At 37.0% G+C, this 21,368-nt stretch overlaps 1 protein-coding gene across 2 annotated transcripts in view; it reads left to right on the top strand.

Moving 5' to 3' along the window:
* Positions 1-21,368, top strand: part of Slit2 (slit guidance ligand 2) — a 305,954-nt gene that overhangs the window by 262,066 nt on the left and 22,520 nt on the right. For both annotated transcript variants that reach the window (XM_042674753.1, XM_042674754.1), the window contains 4 exons: positions 1,189-1,313; positions 1,405-1,502; positions 2,684-2,823; positions 17,517-17,610. In XM_042674753.1, the coding sequence (XP_042530687.1) occupies positions 1,189-1,313; positions 1,405-1,502; positions 2,684-2,823; positions 17,517-17,610 (457 nt within the window). The remainder of the gene's footprint in view (positions 1-1,188; positions 1,314-1,404; positions 1,503-2,683; positions 2,824-17,516; positions 17,611-21,368) is intronic.

Raw genomic sequence — 21,368 nt, forward strand, 5'->3', positions numbered from 1 at the left:
TTCAGAAACTTAAGAAATGTCAGGACTGAGAATATGAAAGCTGATTAGCTTGATTCTTTTTAGGTAAAGTAATATGCACACAAGATCAACCATCTCCAGATAACCTTAAAAATCTAGATGTTAAAATAATTCAGCATAATTTACAATATCAGAAGTTAAATTTCCCCAGAAAAAAACCTGGAAAATTAGTTCGTGCTTATTACACAGATATTGTACTGTACACATTTATTAAGTAAATTTTAACTATATGGTTAAACTGAATAGGGACTATGCCCAGTATGGATATATTGTATTAAATTCTTTGAAATGTATTCAGTTACTTTCTCTGTTAAAACTATTTCTAGCTTCTCACTTAAACAGTCTCAAACTATAAGATCACAGGTATTTGTGATGTATTTTCTTCTCTAAAAGAAAGATCTAGACGCATCCTTCATCACATACTGCATTAAGGAAATAACAAAAGGATAAGAAGGAGAAGTTATACAACAGAGACTACCTTTTGGGTGCATTTTCATGTGCATAAAAGTAGCACTGGGCCTAGAGTCATTCATGGTAGAGAAAATGCTTAGTGTGTGTGGCCCTGGGGTCAGATAGAGAGAGAGAAATAGAGAGACAGAACCAAGGGAGAAAAGGAGAAATGGAGAGAGGAAGCAATGGAGAAGAAAAGGAGGAAAGAAGAGAGTATCACCTGTATGAAAGTAATAAGAAACATATACATATACAATTTTTAATTATAGTAATACATTTCTTTTGTTTATAAAACTCATTATCCCTCCCCCCCCACACACACACACTGCACAGGTAGTTCTCTCCTGGAATGTTGTTAGCATGCATTTCTGTGGATCTAGTGAAGGCTGAGATGTAGGTGATAATTATGAATACATCTGCATAAATTAGCCCAGAAGGGATTTTGATCTCATTAACATCAGCTACTAATTACCTAAACCACCAACTCAGATTCCAATTCGGGTTCAGAAATTCTCACAGTACCTCCCAGTGAAAAAGCCTCCTTCTGACATGCATGAATGATGGAGACTCCTAGTTTTGTTATGGAAGAAAAACAGGCATAGCCACATAGAAAACTGTGTATGCCAAATGTACTTTTACAAGAAGGCACTGCAAACATTTGAAGTGAACTACAAGTAGAATCTGTTTCTCGTGTGATTTTCTTTTCCACTACATTTTTAGGTCCTGTGGATGTCAATATTCTGGCTAAATGTAACCCCTGTCTGTCAAATCCCTGCAAAAATGACGGCACCTGTAACAACGATCCAGTTGACTTCTACCGGTGTACCTGTCCATATGGTTTCAAGGTACTGTGTTTTCATTAGTCTACTCTGCCTTCTCTATGTGCTGAGCACTTCCTTACTTGTATTCATCCTTACTTGGCCATGTGTCCTCCAGGGGCAAGACTGTGATGTCCCAATTCATGCCTGCATCAGTAACCCATGTAAGCATGGAGGGACTTGCCATCTGAAAGAAGGAGAAAAGGAGGGATTCTGGTGAGTCACTGGGGTGTGATCTCCTGTGTTTGAAGTATGGTGGCATGAAATAAGTAAGCGAATATGCATTTTCCCTTTCAAAGGAAAGGACAGTATTGTGAAACAAATGTTAGAATATGGAAAATATTTATTAGTCCTTGCAGTGTTACAAAAACAAATGGAGAGACCGCGGGTTTCTTGGTTTAGGATGCAACCCAAGCTAAAAAATTGAAAGCACCCATGTACACATAGTATAATTAATCGAGTCAGATCAGGACAAGAAACCATTGGCTCTGTTGGGCAACTTAATAGCCAACTGATCCCTAAACTCAAATCTCGTCTTCATCGGTTGAGTTTCATGTTATTTCTATATATTCCACTGAAACAGGAAATTATTGATTCATACTGAGGCCACAGTTATAAGTTAGACAAATAAGCTGTGAACCTTGAACCTAGAATCACTTAATTGTACAATAGAATTACTTCAGAAACAATTCACCAGTTATTAAATAGACTTCTTTTTAATGACACTAATACTTGCACATAAAGATGCAAATGTACCATTACAGCTTGTTAGAACGATCAGATTTTAGAGGAAATATACTTACAGTTTTTATGAAATTGTCTCTTTTTCATCTAGACTTTACTCAGAGACTATTCTGATATATAGTCATGGTTAAATATACAATGTTTTATGCTAGGGGGAGATATTGAATTTATTGAGACTTAAAATAGTCACATTTTATATTGTGTGTGGGGTTTTTTTTTTGCTATTAGACACCAAGGACATTATACATAGAATAGGAGATGGTACAATTTTTAAAATCAGAACAAGCTCCTCCCACTGCTGAGCAAAGAAATATGACATATTTTATTAGAGAGCAATCTTGACATTAAGATAGTTAGGGTTGTAAAGTAAAACTTGGCTTGTGATTTAGACCTGCAAATATGTTGAGTTTATTGATTTTTAAGATGCTGGACCCATTTGTCATCTTGCAGCCAGCATAAATTTTAATTTTTTGAATGTTTACTGGTTTGTTGTATGTTACCTTAAATTGAGCCTTGCAACGTATCACTTCAAAGCATTTTAAAAATCAATTTCTTGTAGTTTACAGCTTTATAATTGATAACTGTTTAGATCACACGCTTTAAAATGTAGCAAAAGAAAAAGAAAATGTTCCTTGCCTTTCTTCGATGCTCAGGTGTATTTGTGCTGATGGATTTGAAGGAGAAAACTGTGAAATCAATGTTGATGATTGTGAAGATAATGATTGTGAAAATAATTCCACCTGTGTTGATGGAATTAATAACTACACATGCCTTTGTCCACCTGAGTACACAGGTATGAAGAACAGGAAATAATATGCCATTGATCAGTGAATCTGTTTGAACGCATGACTGACACTATGTTAAATTTGTTTACTGAGCCTGTCTATAATTCAATAACTGGTAGAAGTATTAGAAATTAGATGTAGTATTAAAAAAGAGGGATTTAAGGTGGCTTCACCCAAGCAAATAAAAGACCCAGCAAGCTCATTTCAGTACACACATCCATCACAAAGTCATTTTACCCAGCAACAAAGAAAGCTATTCTAAAGAAACATTTGTCCACAATTCAGCGAAGTTTTTTTTACCCCCTGTGTTTTTTTTCTTGTAGTTGTTTTTGTTTCTTGTTTGTTTGGTTTTTTTTTGTGTGTGTGCCAGTCCTGGGCTTGAACTAAGGGCCTTAGGTGTTGTCCCTGAGATGTTTGGATCAGGATTTGTACTCTACCACTTGAGTCACAGCTCCACTTCCAACTTTTTGATGGTTAGTTGGAGTTAAGAGTCTCATAGACTTTCCTGCCCAATCTGGCTTCAAACCTTGATCCTCGGATCTCAGTCTCCTAAGTAGCTAGGATTACAGGTATGAGCTACCTGTACTCACCTTCCAATGAGGTTTTTATAGCAGATTCCTCATGCAAACGGACTCACTAATCCATATGTAAAAAGAGGGAATCTCTCTACTTTGCCAGAGCGTGAGTAAGCATTGAGATTACTTAGTCCCATACTTATTTCCATGTCCTTCATGATGATACTCATTTAGGAACATATCGAGCATTAGGGTATTTTTTATGGGATTATCACTTCTTTTTTGATGCTTAATCTCTGTTGGATAAATATGACTACACACACTGCCATACTTCTGCCATACTTCTTTCCACTTCACACCAATTTTCTATAAAGTCATCAAGTTTATAATTATCTATCTGAAAAGATAGCTTTATGATTTATTTCTGAGACTGAATAGAAATACCATAGCTATATTTGTCCTAAAGAAATTACTCAAATTTAATAGAAAAACGAGAATATGTATTGAGTAGGAAATTGGATCCTGCCATCCTTGTGAAAGTTACTATTTTGATTTTGCTAGATGTTTGAATTTTAATTTGCATGTACTTTTTTGTTTAAATTTTTGTGTGTGCCAGTCCCGGGCTTGAACTCTGGGCCTGGGCCTCTCCCTGTCCCTGAGCTTTTATGCTCAAAGTCAATGCTCTGTCACTTGCACCACAGCTCCACTTCAGGTTTAATTGGAGATAACAGTTGCATAGTTTTTCCTGTTGGGCTGGCAGGAACCACAATCCTCAGATCTCAGCTCACAGTCCTGAGCCACCAGCACCTGGCTAATTTGCATATAGTAGAATGCATGGTTAACGGTACCTAGACTGACATAACCTTGTGGGTAGCTAGAGTTAATTGCGCTAAGCATTTAAGAGAAACACAAATCTGTATAAACAGTTTTCCCAGAGATTTGTTTAGAAAAATCAACTTTTTATGAAATATTGTAAAACCACATTTTACTAAATCCTTTTCTTAGTGGGAAAGTCTTTTTTGCACTATGGCAACATACTATATAGAACAAGATCAGTTTCAAACCCAGATCTACTGGAGTCCTTCTGAAACTACCATTTCCATGATACACTTTTATTTATACCAGTAGAGCACTAGACTCTCCATAAAATTATATCATATTAAGTTCCCTGAAGCAATGTGGATGTTTTTGATGACTATTTGATTATATAACAGTGCTTAGTGGGCAGGAATTGAGCATTCTGTGATATTTTGCATTAAGAAAGGTTAACAAGAATATTTAGAACAAGTGTCTGGTCTAAAGTGGCTAGAAAGAGGTTAGATGTTCCATAGCTTTGAATTTCCACCAAAACAATGTGGGTCATACCTCAGGTTTTTGCCATTAATTTTTGGCCACAGATTACGGAGCCTTTATGGTTTCCATGGTTGGGCTAATTTAAATGTGTGCAAGAAGCCAAATTCTACTACTTGGTAGCATCATCTTAGGATAGATTAGCTCCTTATGTCTGTCATTGCTCTGATCATTATAAAAAGGATTTGGAAGCCCACTTACTTATGGAGGCCTCTCTGAGCCAATCTGCTCTGACTTCGCCAGAAAATTGGACCTCATTCTTATGAACATAATTTTATATGCCATGCTATCCTGAGCACAGAAAGCAGGAATCTCTGTATGTTTCTTATTTGATGAAACCTAGATTTGGAAGTACAGCTGTATTCAGGTTTCTTTCCAAGCTGGTTTTGAACAGGTCCCGTGTTTGGGCCATAGAATGGTTATTACTTATTCTTATCTTTTGAGTCTTTGTCTTACAACTGACCCTCATTTTCCAATCTCCTGCCCACCTTATGTTCTGGGAACATCTACTGCTCTACAGAGCTATTCAGTTCATTATACCTTACTCTGAGAAGTGTCATCAATTCTTCCCTGGGGATGTCACATTTCTGTCCTTAAAACATTAGAGTAACCCAAAATTTAGTTAAACCACTTAGCCAAATGTGAAGCTTATATATAAAAAGGAAAACCTGTCATGCATGAACCTACCGTGACTCCCTGTCAAGAGCCATTTTGGCTCCAGACCAGACCCAGAGTCTTTCAGTATTTTTACAAATACGAGTTTGCCTTAATTTGAGCAAAGGATCTAGGCAAATCTAAGCTCAAAAGAAAGTGCATGGTTGCATGGCCTGGAGATCATGAGGATAGCGCATTGCAACTTTCGTGAACAATGAAGGGGTTCACAATTAGGCTTTAGATTTGGAATCTCATTAAAGAGCATGAGTTCTGGGACCAGAACCCGGCTGTGATCAGGGACGATAATAATGTTGCCATTGTATAAAACTCATTCAAGTCACAAGTTTTCTTTTTCCTTTGAAGATTTATTTTTCACTCTTTATCCCAAAGGCATACAATGAGGAAGGGAATTCTAATAGGAGCAAATAAAACTTCATAGAAAAAGCTTATAAGTTATTATAGCGTCAATGTTTGCATTTGGCCTGCATGCCAAGAGTCAAAATGAGCATAATATTGTCAATAGAGAAAATTCAGAGGACCGAAGGCAATATGACAAGGAAATCCTGGCATGATGAACTGGCTACAAATCAGGGCTAGAAATATTAAAGAAAAAAAACTTTGAGAAGTTTATCAAAGTTTATTGAAACCCTAAGTAAGATCAGAATAAGTTAATGATTTATTAAAAAGAAAATAGGTTTTTTTCCTTTGCCAAAGAGATTGACAACATAAATTATAAAGGCCAATAATATAACTGTTCTATTATTTAAACTTTAACCTCTCCATCACACATCACAAAACTTTTCTCTGTCTGCCTGCTTCATTCACCACCTGCCCTTCTAGTTAGATAATGCATAATCTTTGAATGATGGTATTCTTCAAGCAAGATTAACTTTTGACAACTTGAATTTGCTATGATCTTCAAACAAAATTTCCATGCTTAGTATTAGAAGACTAAGACATTGGAAATGTTAAATAATTTTTAAAAAAAACTATTTCTGTGGTTTTAATCCTACCTTGAGAAATGGTAGGTCTTGATTTTGCTTTTTCTAACAAAGCATACTAATATCTATTCTCAAAACCAGGCTAAATTTTCAAGGTTTTCAGTAATTCAGACAAGGTCATAAGCCTATAAAGTGAAAACCAGAAGTATTGTACTCTGAAATATTGAAAATATGCCTGGGTGCCTTTTCTACATGTCATATTAGGTGAGATGTTAGATTGACAATTATGTTTTCTCATGTACCCCAACTGTGAAAGCACTGGTCTGACATGTCAAGACTACATGTCCTAAGTATAGATCCACACAATGAAGGACATACACAAATGAATCCTAATTTATGCCTTCAAGTTACCAACTGGTAACTTTTCTTACAAATTGGGCATGGAAAGCCTTACAGTGTACTTTGTGAAAAATATTCAGAGAACTTTAATTTTTCTGTTTTGTGCCACTATTTCTGTTTTCCGAGTCTCCGAGATGCACCCACAAACCTTTCAGTGTACATCTTAAAACAGTGAAGTAGCAGGTGCTTCCAGCACCTGGATTAGATGGTGACACCTAGACCCCCCTGTAATGGCATTTACCTCTGGCCTCATTTTTCTCCATGTTTGTGTGTTTGGCCCTGCTGTAGGTAAGAAATGTAAGCCTGGCTTCACTTTGCTTTCTCACCCTGGCTTCTCTGTCCTTAATGCTGCACCTTGCCTTCCTGTGCTCTGCTGTTGTATTGCAATGTAAAAAGTCTTTTGTCTCTTCTGTCTTTGTCGCTGCCAGCTGCTAATCTGAATGAGGTGGAAAAAGGTTAGTTGCCTTTTAAGTCTACTATGATTTTTTGCTTCACTTTTCTTCTTTCTTTTAAAGCTCCATAGGTTTTACTGGGTGTACCTGGTAATAAATGTTGACAAAATATGAAGTCAGAAAGCAATATGTTAAGTCATTCGTTCAGATCTTTGATGTATGTCTAGCTATGTCAGACACCATAAGCCGGGCTCTGAAATGCACTTTATCAATTTCTAGAAACTTGTGGCAGCAACCCTCAGCTGGGAAAAAGAGGTTGCTAAAAATAGAGACTAACATTTTTCTGTTTTCTACTTGTCTGTATGCTTTTACCTTTGTTCCTTTATATTTATTTGCCATAAACATTAAACATAGCAAATGCCAAAAAAGCTCAATAATTTGACATAAAGCTGAACATTTGAAATTATGCCTGCCCCTCCCCCACCCTACCCCAGTTGAGCATGCTTTTACTTTTGTGTGTGTGTGTGTGTGTGTGTGTGTGTGTGTGTGTGTGTGTGTGTTTAATGAAAACCACAGGTCATTTATTATACTAGATCTTCTATAGCTAGAAAAATTTTAAAGTAGCATGGATTTTCCTATGTCATTAGAGAATCTTATCAGTAGCAAACATGAAAAAGATTTGAATTTAGATACATTTATTAAGTCATTTTTACCAGATATACCTAGGGCTATGAAGAGCTAAATGGTAGAGGGTTTGCCTAGCGCAGGGCATTTCACACTAAAGACAATATTCTTGAAAACATTTTATAAAGTAAATTACACAACCCAAGAGGATGATCTAGCATATGAAACTGTCACATTTGTATTGCAGGAGTTAGTAGGTCAACTTTCAAAGCATAAAAAGAGCTTTTTCTGCCGGGCGCTGGTGGCTCACACCTGTAATCCTAGCTACTCAGGAGGCTGAGATCTGAGGACTATGGTTCAAAGCCAGCCCGGGCAGGAAACTCCATGAGACTCTTAACTCCAATAAACCACTAGAAAACTAGAAATGGTGTTGTGGCTCAAGTGGTAGAGCGCTCGCCTTGAGCTGAAGAGCTGAGGGACAGCACCCAAGCCCAGAGGTCAAGCCACATGACTGACAAAAAAAAAAAAAAAGAGCTTTTTCTAATCATTGGTGTTAATCTAGTCCACCTAACTACTCAAAGGAAAAGTTATTTCATTAGTATCTTTACCTGGTGATTCATTACAGACTCTTCAAGAAATTGTGTCTTAGAAACTTAAGGAGTTTTCCAGTGGATTTGTTGTCGGTGGTGGTGGTGGTGGTGGTGGTGGTGGTGGTCGTGGGTCTTGAACTCTGAGCCTGGGTTCTGTCCCTCAGCTCTTCAGCTCAAGACTGGTATTCTACCACGTGAGCTACAACACCACTTCCAGTTTTCTGGTGGTTTATTAGAAATAAGAGTCTCTGTGACTTTCTTGCCCAGGCTGGCTTTAAACCACAGTCCTCAGATCTCAGCCTCCTGAGTAGCTGGATTACAGGCGTGAGCCACCAGCGCCCAGTTCCAATGGATTTTAATGATTCCAGTTGTTAATAGCCTGCAAGTACCAAGTTCAGGAGCAGTGTCCTAAATGAACCACATCATGTACTGGTCTGGATAGTTCCAGATGTGGATGAGCATGCATAGAATTAGAAGGCCAATGGATAAATACAAGCAGCTCCCTCTCTGCCTGTCTTCTGTTGCTTTGGCTGGATGATTTCCCATGTGCTCACTTAGTCATGCTTTGTGCAGACGGAAGTTGAAAATCTCGAAAAGAATGTTTTCTTATTTGAAGGTGTAAAAAGATAACTTCCTATTTTTTTCCTCAATGAATACACTAACACTTCCTTGGCCAAGTGTTATCTTTCCTTATACAAATACTACCACAATTAATGGGCTAGGACCTGAGTCTATTCACAAACACAATATCAATTATATCAATTATTCTGTCCTTAAAGAATATTAATCTAGGCCCCCAGGAGCCAGCTTGGCAGCACAATCATGGCATGACTTCACACCTTCACTACAGCTCACTACAGTTCAGGTTAGTAAAAGGTCTCTGCAAGTTCTAAAAACTGGCTACTTATGAATTTGGTTTAAAAAAACGAGTCAAACCTTTCTCTGTATTCTTAAGGCAAAGATTGATTCAAAATAGAATCTGCATGCCTCCGTATTACCTAGGATGACTTTCTTACATCAAAAGAATCTTCGCAAATGGCTGACACATTTTTTTCATTTACCAGAACTCTTTACCTATGAGCAGCAAAATGGAGGACAGGCACACACATTTACAGAGGAAAGCTAAAATGCTTACTCCAGGACACACATATACCTTGTAGATGGGAACCCAGGGAAACCAGTGTGCAAGTTGTCTGAAGGTATGCATGGCAAATTGGATGCCTTTTGCTAGAACCAGTCCCTTCCTACGGGCTGCTACCTTTCAGGCGTAGCTTCTTTCCCTGTTGTTCAGTGACTCGATTTGTTTGTACTTAACAAGCTTTTCTTCTGCCTCCCTTGCTGTCTGTTCAGCTTGCTATACATAATATCCCTTATGAACATTTGAAAAGAATAAAGCTGCCACCATAATATTCACATGTGGAAAGGCAGTCTGTTTGACTTAAAACACGAAAAAAAAAAGAAAGTACTCCATCAGTGCCTGTACAATTAATTGGTTACTCTCTCCTGAGTCCTAAATTGCCTTCTCTGTCACATAAAGTGAATGATATTGAGGGTAGGGGGATTACAAAGAGAAGCTCAGTTTTCCCTCCCTGGACTCAGATTGGGACCTTTCTCAGTTTCAATGTATTTTCTCCAGTGAATTGTGGACATTGACGTATCTTCCTCTTCACCTAGTTGTTTGAGAGTAACTAGCAAAAGTGTATAGGTTTGATGGTTTAGCTCAGTGGAGGAATGCTTGCCTGGTAATTGCAAGGTTCTGAGTCTGGTTCTTCCCTCCACAAAAAGAAAAGGAATTGTTTAAAAAAAAAAAGAATGTATAAGGAAAGACGAAAGTGTGAACTATCTATACTTCAGAAAACACAGTAGGCAACCTTTGGTGTCAAGTGTAAAATTCACATCATAAATTCCACCATGATTTGAATTATTTGAAGCCACACTGGTAGGGGCAGAAGAATTTCTATAGAAATTAGGATACAAGTTCTAAAGTGAATTATGACTTCTCCCATATTTTTCACAGCTCTCTCTTCTTAAATTGCTATTTTTTTTTTTTACTATACTTAATTTGCTCATGTCAAATATTCTTTGTTTATGCAGAGGTATTGGTTTCTCTTTATTCCCCTACTCTACTTTGAAGGACAAGGACATAGTGAAAGCTAAAGAACTCTCAACTCTATTTTTTTTAGCATTCTGTATATTTGTAGATTTTCGTGATCTCTTCATAACAGTGACTCCTGTTAATCTGTATCCAAATGGGGCAGGGTTGTATATCAAAGTCAACATAGCTGTGAATATACTTGAGATCCTCAAATAAGAAAAAACTAAGGTTCTTTCACTGGGGAATATACATTGGCAGCCTACCAATATCATGTGAATTGCATTCCTCTTCAAAACCTTTCAAAGGTTTTTTGCAAATTTATTGGAATCTTAGAAAACATTTTAAAGGAACTGTTGGCTCTCATTAGTTGACTGACAGTACCCATTGAGCTCAGAACAACAATTTATTTTAACCAGACTTATTCAGTCTAATTTAGATTTATGTATCTGGAACACTGAGTCAAATATTTGCTGGACTTTTCAGTAGCTGTTGAAATTGGCTGTAATATTTAATCTGAGTTTGAAGGAGGAAATACTGAAAACTACCTCCTTTTCTTAGTCTGTTTATTTGGAGAGGTAAGTTTTTCCATTTAAAAATGCATGAAGTGTTTACTGAGAAAATACCTTATGCAGAACACCAAGTTAATTGCTGAAAATTATATAAAAATCCATAAAACATTTTTCCCCTGTGTACCAGGCAAACTCTTTGCCTTTGGTTTTCAAAGAGTTCAGATAAGGTCAGAAGCTTAACAGGGCAAAGGCATTACTTTTCCATTTTGAGTATATTAACAATATAATATGCAGACTTTATTTGTTTGCACGTAATGAGAAGCACTCCTTCACAATATGAACAGTGATCAGACTGTCTAGCAATCAAGCATGAGGGAGGAACTCATTTCATCTCATATATAAATGAAAATTAACATTAAATATGCTCTGCCTTCTCTTAATAGGTACATAATACCACATTCTTTCCAGTTTTTCCTTGATTGAATTGTGATTGCCTTGATCTTGGGATATCTCTATGGCAGATATCCCAAAAATGTCCCAAATATCCACGTGTCATACTTGGCACAGCTTTCCCATAGAAATGTGGCTTTCAGTGGCTTATATAGCTTCAAGAATTCACAGCCCCTCAAGACTACTTCCCTCCCTACATTTTTACACTGATAACTGGATGCTCTTAAATTTAAAAAGTGAGTCTAGTTAGGTCACAGATCATAGCTTGACGGTCAGATGCCTATTGCTAACTAGGAGAACACATTTCAGAAGACTGAACGTGTATAAAAATAAAACAGGTTACTGAAAGGAATCCTCAAAAAGAATGTTCTCTTTTAGAAAGTCACATCACAGAAAACATGCAGTTCCTATGCCATCCTTTCCTTGTTGATGAATATAAAGGTAATTATTGCCTTTGCCATTAGTAAATACAGTAATGAGCAGACTGGACTCTCACTAATGTGACATTGTTAATGTGTTCTGTCTGGTCCCTGAGATTATAAGCTAACATACATTATATCAAATAGAAGTGGCCTAGCAGCCGAGGAGAAGAAAACACAAATACAGGTGGCCTTCCATATCTATGGCTTCCACATGTGTGAATTTGACCAATAAGAATCCTATATATAGGAAGAAAGTTGCTGTTTGAAGTAAATATTTACTGACATGTTCTTTTCTCATCAGCATTCCCTGCAAAATACAGTATGACAATTATTCCATAACACACACATTGTATTAGACACTCTGAGGGATCTACAGATGAGTTAAAGTGCATGAAAAGATGTACCCAGGTTATAAGCAACCACAAAGGGCCTGAGTTCTAACAGGACGTTCCTGGAACCTCTGTTCCTTAGATACTTAAGGGATGGCTTTGTTTCTTTTAGATGGAACAAATGGAAAGTGTGTCATTTTTATGGGCTGGATTGATTTTTTTTTTGAATTGCAGTTTAAAAAGAAAAAAACCTTATTTCTCTGACCCTTTCTCAAAGAGGCCTTTTATGTGCTGAAATGTACTGTCTTGATTCCTGGCCTCTGTCTCTCCTTTCCTTCTGTGATGATCATTGTTTGGCAGGACTTATTGTAGGACTATCTAGGAGCTACTGTCTAGTCCAGCCTGCAAGGATTTTCTTTAGTCCAGGCTCTAAGAACACAAATCTGTTACTGCTTTTATTTATTTTGCCCCCTTCCTTTCATTGTCTTTCATGCTTATCTAGGTCCTTCAGTAACATTTGAAAAGTATGTACCCACCAGAGCAAGGAAAGGAATGCTCTCTCTCAGATGGTCTCACTGAGTATGTAGTTTTGCACATACTTTTGCAGGTTGTCGGAAAGACAAAATCCAAAACTGTAAATAAAAAGAATCCTTTGCCTTCCAGATGGATGCATATAAGGAATTAAAGTTCATGGATTTTACCCAGTTGATTGCTTCCTTTGATACCTTAACTTGCTGGGTTAATGCAAAAGGGTACAATTGATCTCATCCAGACAGGCTTTTCATGATCACAAAATGCAACATATTCAAAGAAACATGTGTTTTACTCGCTAAACATGTTTTACTCTCTAGTTGATCAGATAACTATTTATTTCTTTTCCATTGTTATCAATATTAATGATCTTTTCTCATTAAAATAAAGTAGTTCAGTCTAATTTATGAATAAACTACATTGTTAACCCCAGAATTTCTATACTATGTCTTTAGAAGCAGGTTCTTTATCTTAAAAGAGTGTGTGTGTGTGAGAGAGAGAGAGAGAGACAGAGACAGAGAGAGGGAGAAAAGGAGAGAGAGAGAGAGATTAGACCCATAGTTGGCCTTCGGTATAAGTTCTCAAACTTCATTTTACCAGTGAAGGGTAGATATCCAGAACAATAAGATAGTGCACTTTATTGGAGCCAGTCAGTTCTCTTACATTGTGTATGGTTACAGCAGCCCATTCTGTTTAAATGTCATTACCAGCCATGCGGATAGGATCTCTTCACTTCAAACCAAGCATCATCAATTCTGATGACCCAGTTCTTACTGCCATACCTAGGTGACCATAACAATTATCATTCAAATGAAGGCACTTATGTAAGGACATGAGTATATTCTTGAGAAATAGCTCATGGTAACAGAAATGTCCTGAGCCAGCGAAAAGAAATATTCATATTACTGCTACATCAGGGTTTTGGGGGCTCTCCTCAAAGTTCAGTCTGGGAAATTGAGCTTCTTAGATACATGGGCACCAATCTTGCCATGCTCCCTTATAGCTCAAACTGATATCTCTCTGGAGTATGTTCATTACCTGACAACCACAAGCCAAGAGGCAGACTTACATTTCTCACAGAAAAATGCCCTTGTTCAGGACACTTAGTGCTTTGTCTTTGGAAAGTTCTCATTAGAGTAATTCATTCAATCTGTTTTCCTAAGAGGTAATATAATAACTAGGCCCCCATCATATATACCATTCCCTCTCTAAAACACAGACAAGCAAGACATCAGTCTTTAACATCATAAACACACACACACACACACATACACACACACACACACACACATATATATACATACTACTGACATGAAGAAGCTTAATTTGTTTACCTAATCAAAAGTTAAATCACAAAGGCTGGTCATACATTGTGTCCCATATTATTGCTTTGTCATGATGAGATTCTGAGGATCGAAGACAGGTAACAATGAGATCAAGTTTCCTAAGATTCTGCTGTGTGAGTGAACCCCAAGTCATGGTTAGTCTAGACTCATCTCTTAAGAGGTCTGTTTAATCTTCACTCAACCACATTGCCTTAAACCAAGCAAATGGGGCTGACATCATTTCACCTGAAAGTGATTCTGGGAAAGACGAGTGTAGAAGACAATTAGTCACAACCCTGACTATGAGGAGTGCAGTGAAGATTATTGTCATCTTTCCTTATGTCTTCTTGCACATAGTTTCTCAAGAAAGGGGAGAGTAATTGATGTTTCATAGGCCACAGATCATCAGAGAAACAAAAATTCAATTTCCCCTTATTTTCCATTATTTTACACTAACTCAGTGGTATTTCTGTATAGAAAAAATAAGGTACAGGTCAAATCATATAATGCCCTCTTGATATAAGTAGGCTAGGGACATTTCTCGTTGTAGTACCTAAGGATATCTTGGCTCACTTTACTCCTGTTCTTACTGGAAAACTATGTTTCAGTACTTGAATAATGAAGTAATATCATTTGGAAATAATATTATTAGGAAAATGAACAAAACAACCCAATGAAAACATTTATTCTAATATTCCATCAGGGACAATTTAAAGTAATATTTAAAATGAAAACCATAAACTATGTTAGTATTCATGAACCGTGGTTTAAGTAAATATTGATGAGAAAAATGTTTCAAAGCTGAAATGAAAACCAAGTTGAGTTAGGTAAATTGGAGTTCTTCACTCTGAATAGCAAGTTCAATAAAAACTAGTTGACTTTATTGCCATGTCATAATCTAGGTAAATACAAAAGCAAATATGTCCATGCTTGTGCTTTTACTTCTCATACAAAGAAAGAATAAGATAAACTTCAATAACAGAAAGTGAATATGAACCTGTGCATCTTTCTGCTCTTACCTTATATGCATGTCGTGAATATAAGACAGCTGCATATGTATATGTTTAAACCTGTCAGGCACACAGTAGCAAGAACTAGATAAATGTTTATTGAGTAAATATGCAATATGTGTACCATAGGACAAGCACAAGTGTAGATAAGAAAAATCAGCAACAGAAATGCCAAAGGAAGTTGTTAAAGCCCAAGAGTAAACCATTAATCTGGAATGAATCAAAAATGGATTCATAAATCTGAGACTAAACTTGAGGTGAGAGTATAAGGTGCAGTATTCGGTTTTAAACATGCCTTAGGCAGTAATGTAATTCAGAATATAATCTTGTAATACTTTGCTAGAATTACACTGTTGATGATTTTTTTTTTAAAGGAAGAGTTCAGTCATTTTTTTAAGTAGTTAACCAATCTTCTCAGGGTCTGGTGTAGAGCTTCAGTGATAACTGAAAGTGCTCTTGGGCTGTTCTCTAGAGATAAGCATATACTTAACAATGATGTAGCTATTCACCTTCAAATCAGCAGGCTTACTTGGAAGATATTGAGGTACAGCTTTAGACATTTGTTCATCCAGCAGTTTCTATTCTAGAATTGTCCCCCTTCTCATTTCTTCTACATGGAGAAGTTCCTTTTGGAGAAGAAGGGTGGATTTTGTTTGTTTTCTATTAAGAGGCCAAATTCATTCTATATGCTGGCTCAAACTTAGACTTCCTACTGGTAGACTGGAAGCTAGTTAAGGGTAAAATCATTCACGACAGTTGCCAAACATCTAGCAGAGTACTTCGTGGTCAGTCTTCATGAACTGTGGTTTATATTGGCCTAATTGTACTGGATTAGTGAATGGAAAAATAATTTTTCTTATAATTTGAAACAGTTTATTTGGGACTAAGTTGAAAGTGAACAGAATAATATTTACTGTCTCAAAAGGTCCTTCTCTTAGCAGGAAATTTTACTTACTTGGAAATAAGCTACTTTCTACCATCCTAATCTCCACTACATAGATTGGATTAGAAAGTGCTTTAATCATGTTAGTATGATAAATTATAATGAAGAAACCCCATTAAGATGTCTAACTTAAAATAATGCTAATTAAACTTGTAAATTTTTAAAGCCTGTTTAAATATAGCTCACCAACTATAAACACTTTTTGTCATAGATTTAAGGCATAGAAAAATCTTATAGAAGCAATATGATGAGAATTTCTGTTCAATAAGTTCATTTTAGGAAATAACAAAGGTAGATTGATATAATAACTGAGTACATTTATAGACTTGACCTATGGAAACAGCCCTTAACATCTAAATAAGGTTATTTAGTTGGCAACTAATTTTACCAATTCCTAATACTCCTATCTTAAAAGGATAGCCTTGTAACAAAAGAGTGTTCACTAAACTCCTGTTTTTTTAAGCCAGTTCTGCTAAGTCCACACTTCGAAGAAGTACAAGTTTAAGTTGTGTCTTAGAAAAGAGCAACTACCCTGGGACATATCACGTTTGTTTTTTGTTTGTTGTTTTATTTGCAAATAAAACAAGTTAAAATTAACTTAATTGTAAAGCTATATCCTTCCTATCGTCTTAGCATCTTGGTGGTTGGGAAACTCATCTCCGTGAAAAATTATACCTGGTTCTTTCTAGCTAGCTAGCTAGCTAGCTATCTGTCTGTCTGTCTGTATCTTAAATAGTGATGTGCTATTTGTACTGAAAAAAATGTCTGAAGAGACTATCAGTCACATAATTCAATAGAGACAGCTTAGAATCTGTATGGTTTTGTTTTTAACTTTTTGCTTGTCCATTAACGTTGCACATTATTAAAATTATTAGATAGCTGGCACCTTTGGAAATAATGGCTAAGAAGTGTGATGTTGATGCATAAGAGAGAAACAATGTAACTTTCTATAAAACCTTAGAGCGTATAAAGATTTGAGGGTTTCTCTTCAATCCTTAGGCTACAGAATAAATTAGAAGTAAAGAAATATATATCATATAATTCTGTTTGTGCCTGTCAAACTTACAAAGAGCTAACACCAGAGACCTATGACTTCAACAAGATAGACTAACCTAACCTTGGGAGATTAGTAGCCAGAGGCAGGCATGAGGGAAACTGGGCGAAGCTGGTAAGCGGTGGGTTTATGAACGTGGATAGACGTCACTTCAGTGGGAGCTTTTATGAATAGTCACCAGCTTTTTAGAAAAAAAGATTACTCGATTTGATGCAATACCTCAGTCAACAACCCCAAATAATATCAACCAATCAGCAAAACTGAAAATTCTGATCAGCAAAACTGAAAATTCTGATCACCTTCTTCTGATTCCAATAATGTATTCTAGAGAAGATCACACTTGAGCCACGTATGAGGACAATGGGCTTTGCTTGGTTCTATATTGGGAGTGGGGGGTGGGGGTTATATGTGTTTTCTTCACAGTCTTTATTTTTTTTTGCCGTATTTTGTGTGTGGGTTCTTGTGTTGCTTCGATCATGAGTGGTGCTCAGGTCTGGGACCCTTGGCACAGACTGCTGGAGGGCTGTTGGCTTTTCCATCTGAGCTAACAGAGTTGACCGTGTTGCAGGCGAGCTGTGTGAGGAGAAGCTGGACTTCTGTGCTCAGGACCTGAACCCCTGCCAGCATGACTCCAAGTGCATTCTGACCCCAAAAGGATACAAGTAAGTGAGCAGCACCTGGGGCTCCCAGTCAGCAAGGAGCGCTTCTGCTCTTCTCTTTTTGGAACTTGTCTTCTCCTTACCCACAAGCCCTAGCTCTGTGCCTTCAACCAACATGAAAGAAAGAGGTCTATTGGCTAGTGCCTGTGACAGTTTCACCAATGCTCCTAGAAAGCATGGGTGTCTTTTAGAACACCAAACAGAAGGAAGATAGGTTTCCTTCTGTTCCACGACTTTCTGGAAAGTCATTGTTGGAATAACAGAATCTTTCAATAAGTTTCCTTCCACTAATTCAAAGGCCAGGGCTCCACTACCACCTGAAGGTAAGTTTGCAGCAGAATTGCAAAGGTTATGTTGTGAAATATTACTTTGAGTATCCATGCAATGACCACATCACTCAGATGGTCCAGGACAGTCCTGATTTATGACTGTGTCCCCACTTCAACTGTTAATAGTGCTCTTTTTTCTTTAACTTTTTATTCTTTATTGGTCATAGAGCTTGAACTGAGGGCCTAGGTGCTGTCCTTGAAATTTTAAGTGCTCAAGTAGCTCTCTATTACTTTGAGCCACACCAACACTTACAGTTTTCTAGTGGTTAACTGGAGATAAGAGTCTCACAGACTTTCCTGCCTGGCCCTGCTTCCAATCGAAAACCTCAGATCTCAGCCTCCTAAGTAGCAAGGATTGTACCCTGAGCTTCCAGTATCTGGCAGAAGTGCTCCTTTTACCTTAACTATATCCAAAGAATGGCTTTGATACTCCTGAAGAGCTCTAGCAAGTGAACTGAAAACATCAAAATCATTTCATTTTCTCCAAGCAGAAAGGGAGGAGGGGAGTTTAATGTGTGTGTGTGTGTGTGTGTGTGTGTGTGCACACGCACACACGCGTACATGTATGTGTGCATGGTATGTGTCTGTGGTTTTTGGCAATACTCAACTCAAGACTTCACACTTGCTAGGCAGGTTCTTTACACTTGATACTGGACTCCAGCCCTTTTATAAAAGCTTTATTTTTCAGACAGGATTACTAGTTTCTGCCAGGGTTGGGTTGTATCACCTATGGACCTATGACCTGCTATGTAACTGGGATTACAGACAGTCAGTACCACCATGCTTGGCTTGTGTGTTGAGAAGCGCCCCTCTAACATTTTGCCTAGGTCAGCCTCAAAGTGCAATCTTCCAAATCTCTGCCTCTGAGTAACTAGAATTATAGGAGTGTACCACGGCACCTTGTCATCCAAGCAATAATTCTGAAAAATGTTTCACAGCAAACTCCATAATTTTCTTGCTTCCATCCTGAAGTATTTCTGGAGTATATCTACAGCAGCTGTAACTTCAAGGTTATCTTGGTGCTGATTCTTTGTTATAAACATAAGGAAATGATGAGCCAGGGTTTGCTTGGCTATGCAGATACCCCTAGCTTATTTATTGGGAGAGCTGGAGCTAGCTTTTCCAGTTTGGTGAATGTATGTTCTCTCTCAAGACATTTTATAGTTTAATCGTTCATGTGGTCTGATACAGAGGAACAGCTGGATTCTTAGGCATGATACATCTGGGTTCTGGAGTTGAGCTGGGGTTATACCAGATAACTTGCCGAAAGCATTATGTGTTCCTCCAACCCAGAATTTATGGAGAATTGGCCATGGTCTGGACATGTGGTAATTATACATCTTATGTTTTTGTAGTGTTTTATAGCTATTCATTTCACATTATGTTCACAGAGAGTGACCCAAGCTTAATTACCATAGCTTTCAGAGAGTTAAAAATTACTCATGAGCAATTTTAAAAGAAGGTCAGGGACAATTTTGAAGAGTCAATAGTATTTGAGCTGTAAATCTTTGGTACTTTTCAAACAGATCATCAGACTTTTGAGTGAAACAAGGGCGTGAGGTCAATATTGTGAAACCTTCCCCGATTTTCAAAGGCTAATCTGATATAAATATTTATTCCCTGACAAAAATATCTTGTTCCAATTTGAGTTAAAAATCTAAAGATTTAGAATATACTACTCTACGTGCAGGACATGCTAATGCTATTCAATGCCTTATTGAGAAAGAAAAGGATTGATTTGATTGTGTCTTTCATCTTATTTCAGATTACAGCCCTGGGCAAACACTATAAATTTTTTACTTTATGCAGAATTCTGCATTACATTTTATTCAACCACTCTAGTTAACTTGTTGTAGCTAGTGTCATCTTTGATCTACCCACATTTGAATTTGGCAAGGCAAAAGTTCATTGCTTATGTAACAAATAAGATGATCCTCAGAGAAATGAATAGACTTGATACATTGTAACTAAGAGTTTGTATTCACAAAGGTAAATTCTCAATTAAATATCTTCTATTTCGAGCAGCCACATTGTACCCTCTAAAAGTGCATTTTGCTGCAGTACTGGTTAATTAATGTAGAAGCCCGTGGTTTTCAGTGGCCACTGACTCTCAGGCTCACACCTTGGCTGTAACTAGCTCAGCAGAAAACAGACCAAATCGAGTGGGTGCCCTTACTTCCATCTTAGATATAATTGTGCATCGTGGGAAGCATGCCTGCAAAAAGAAAATGGACATAAACCAATCAAAACGAAGCAGTGAAAGAAAATTTCTAAGAAATACTTTTTGGACAAGTTGTCCTGTTTAAGTGCATTTTCTTATTACTGAACTCACAGAGCTGGCTCTACTCTTCTTGCTTTATTATATAACTCATAAATCTCTGAAATGGCCTTGAGATATTTTTAGACCCTGGGATGCCCTAAGCAGTATTTTGAAGAATGCATCTGACTCATTTGGGTCTCCGGCTGCTTAACTGTATATGGTACATTTGGCTTCAAGACTTGAGAGATAGGAACTTGAGGGTATCTGATACTTGTTTGAAAATGGAAAGTGAGAGGGATTCTGATTCAAATGTGTTCTCTGTTTTGAAATTTGGTGTAAGGAATAGAAGAAACACACACATGCACGCACACACACACACACACACACACATGCATGCACACATGCACACACATGCACTCCCACAAGTTGTGGTTGTGATGTAACTCCATTTTCTAATGGGCTCGAAGAATATTATTTGGAGATAAGAGAATACAAAATACCTTTTAGAGAGCTTCTGTGGTAAATGTATGACTCTCTGGTCTTTTACTTTGATTTCTCAAATAAATAATTCAGTATTTCAAAGCATTTCTCCTTTCTCTTAATGCTTGGCACTTCAGTGGCTCTGTTCACATTAACATTGATGGAATTTCTTGTCCATCTATTTGAAAATGTGTGCAGCCACTTAGGGTCCATTTAACTTCAGACTTGCTATTTACTTTGCCTTATTATGATTTAGCATTAAAACTGACTGGTTGCACAGAAAGCATGCTTAAGTTCTGAGATCATTTTATTTCTTAAATCCTACATGCAGGCAGAATGTCCATTGCTCTTAAAAGCTACATACTCCCACTTTTTTTAATGTTCCAATCTCCATTCACTCTTAAAATACACACAATTCCTGTGGCATTCAGTAATGCCACATGGTTTTAAATGTCCTTTCTCATTTAAATAGTATTATCTTTAAAATAAAGTAGTGAATACTACAATAAATTCTAAAGAGTTTTATCTGACTACAAATACTTACATAGAAACTTATAAAAATACCATTTATCAAAACATACATTTATCAATGCATTTTGTACAAAAGTTATGCCAATAACTTTAACTTGTGAGGGGTATATATATATACATATACATATATATGTTCATATATATTTGTACACATATATATA

This window comes from Dipodomys spectabilis, unplaced genomic scaffold (genome assembly GCF_019054845.1).
Source record: "Dipodomys spectabilis isolate Male_0828 unplaced genomic scaffold, ASM1905484v1 ptg000021l, whole genome shotgun sequence".
NCBI classification, from domain to species: domain Eukaryota; kingdom Metazoa; phylum Chordata; class Mammalia; order Rodentia; family Heteromyidae; genus Dipodomys; species Dipodomys spectabilis.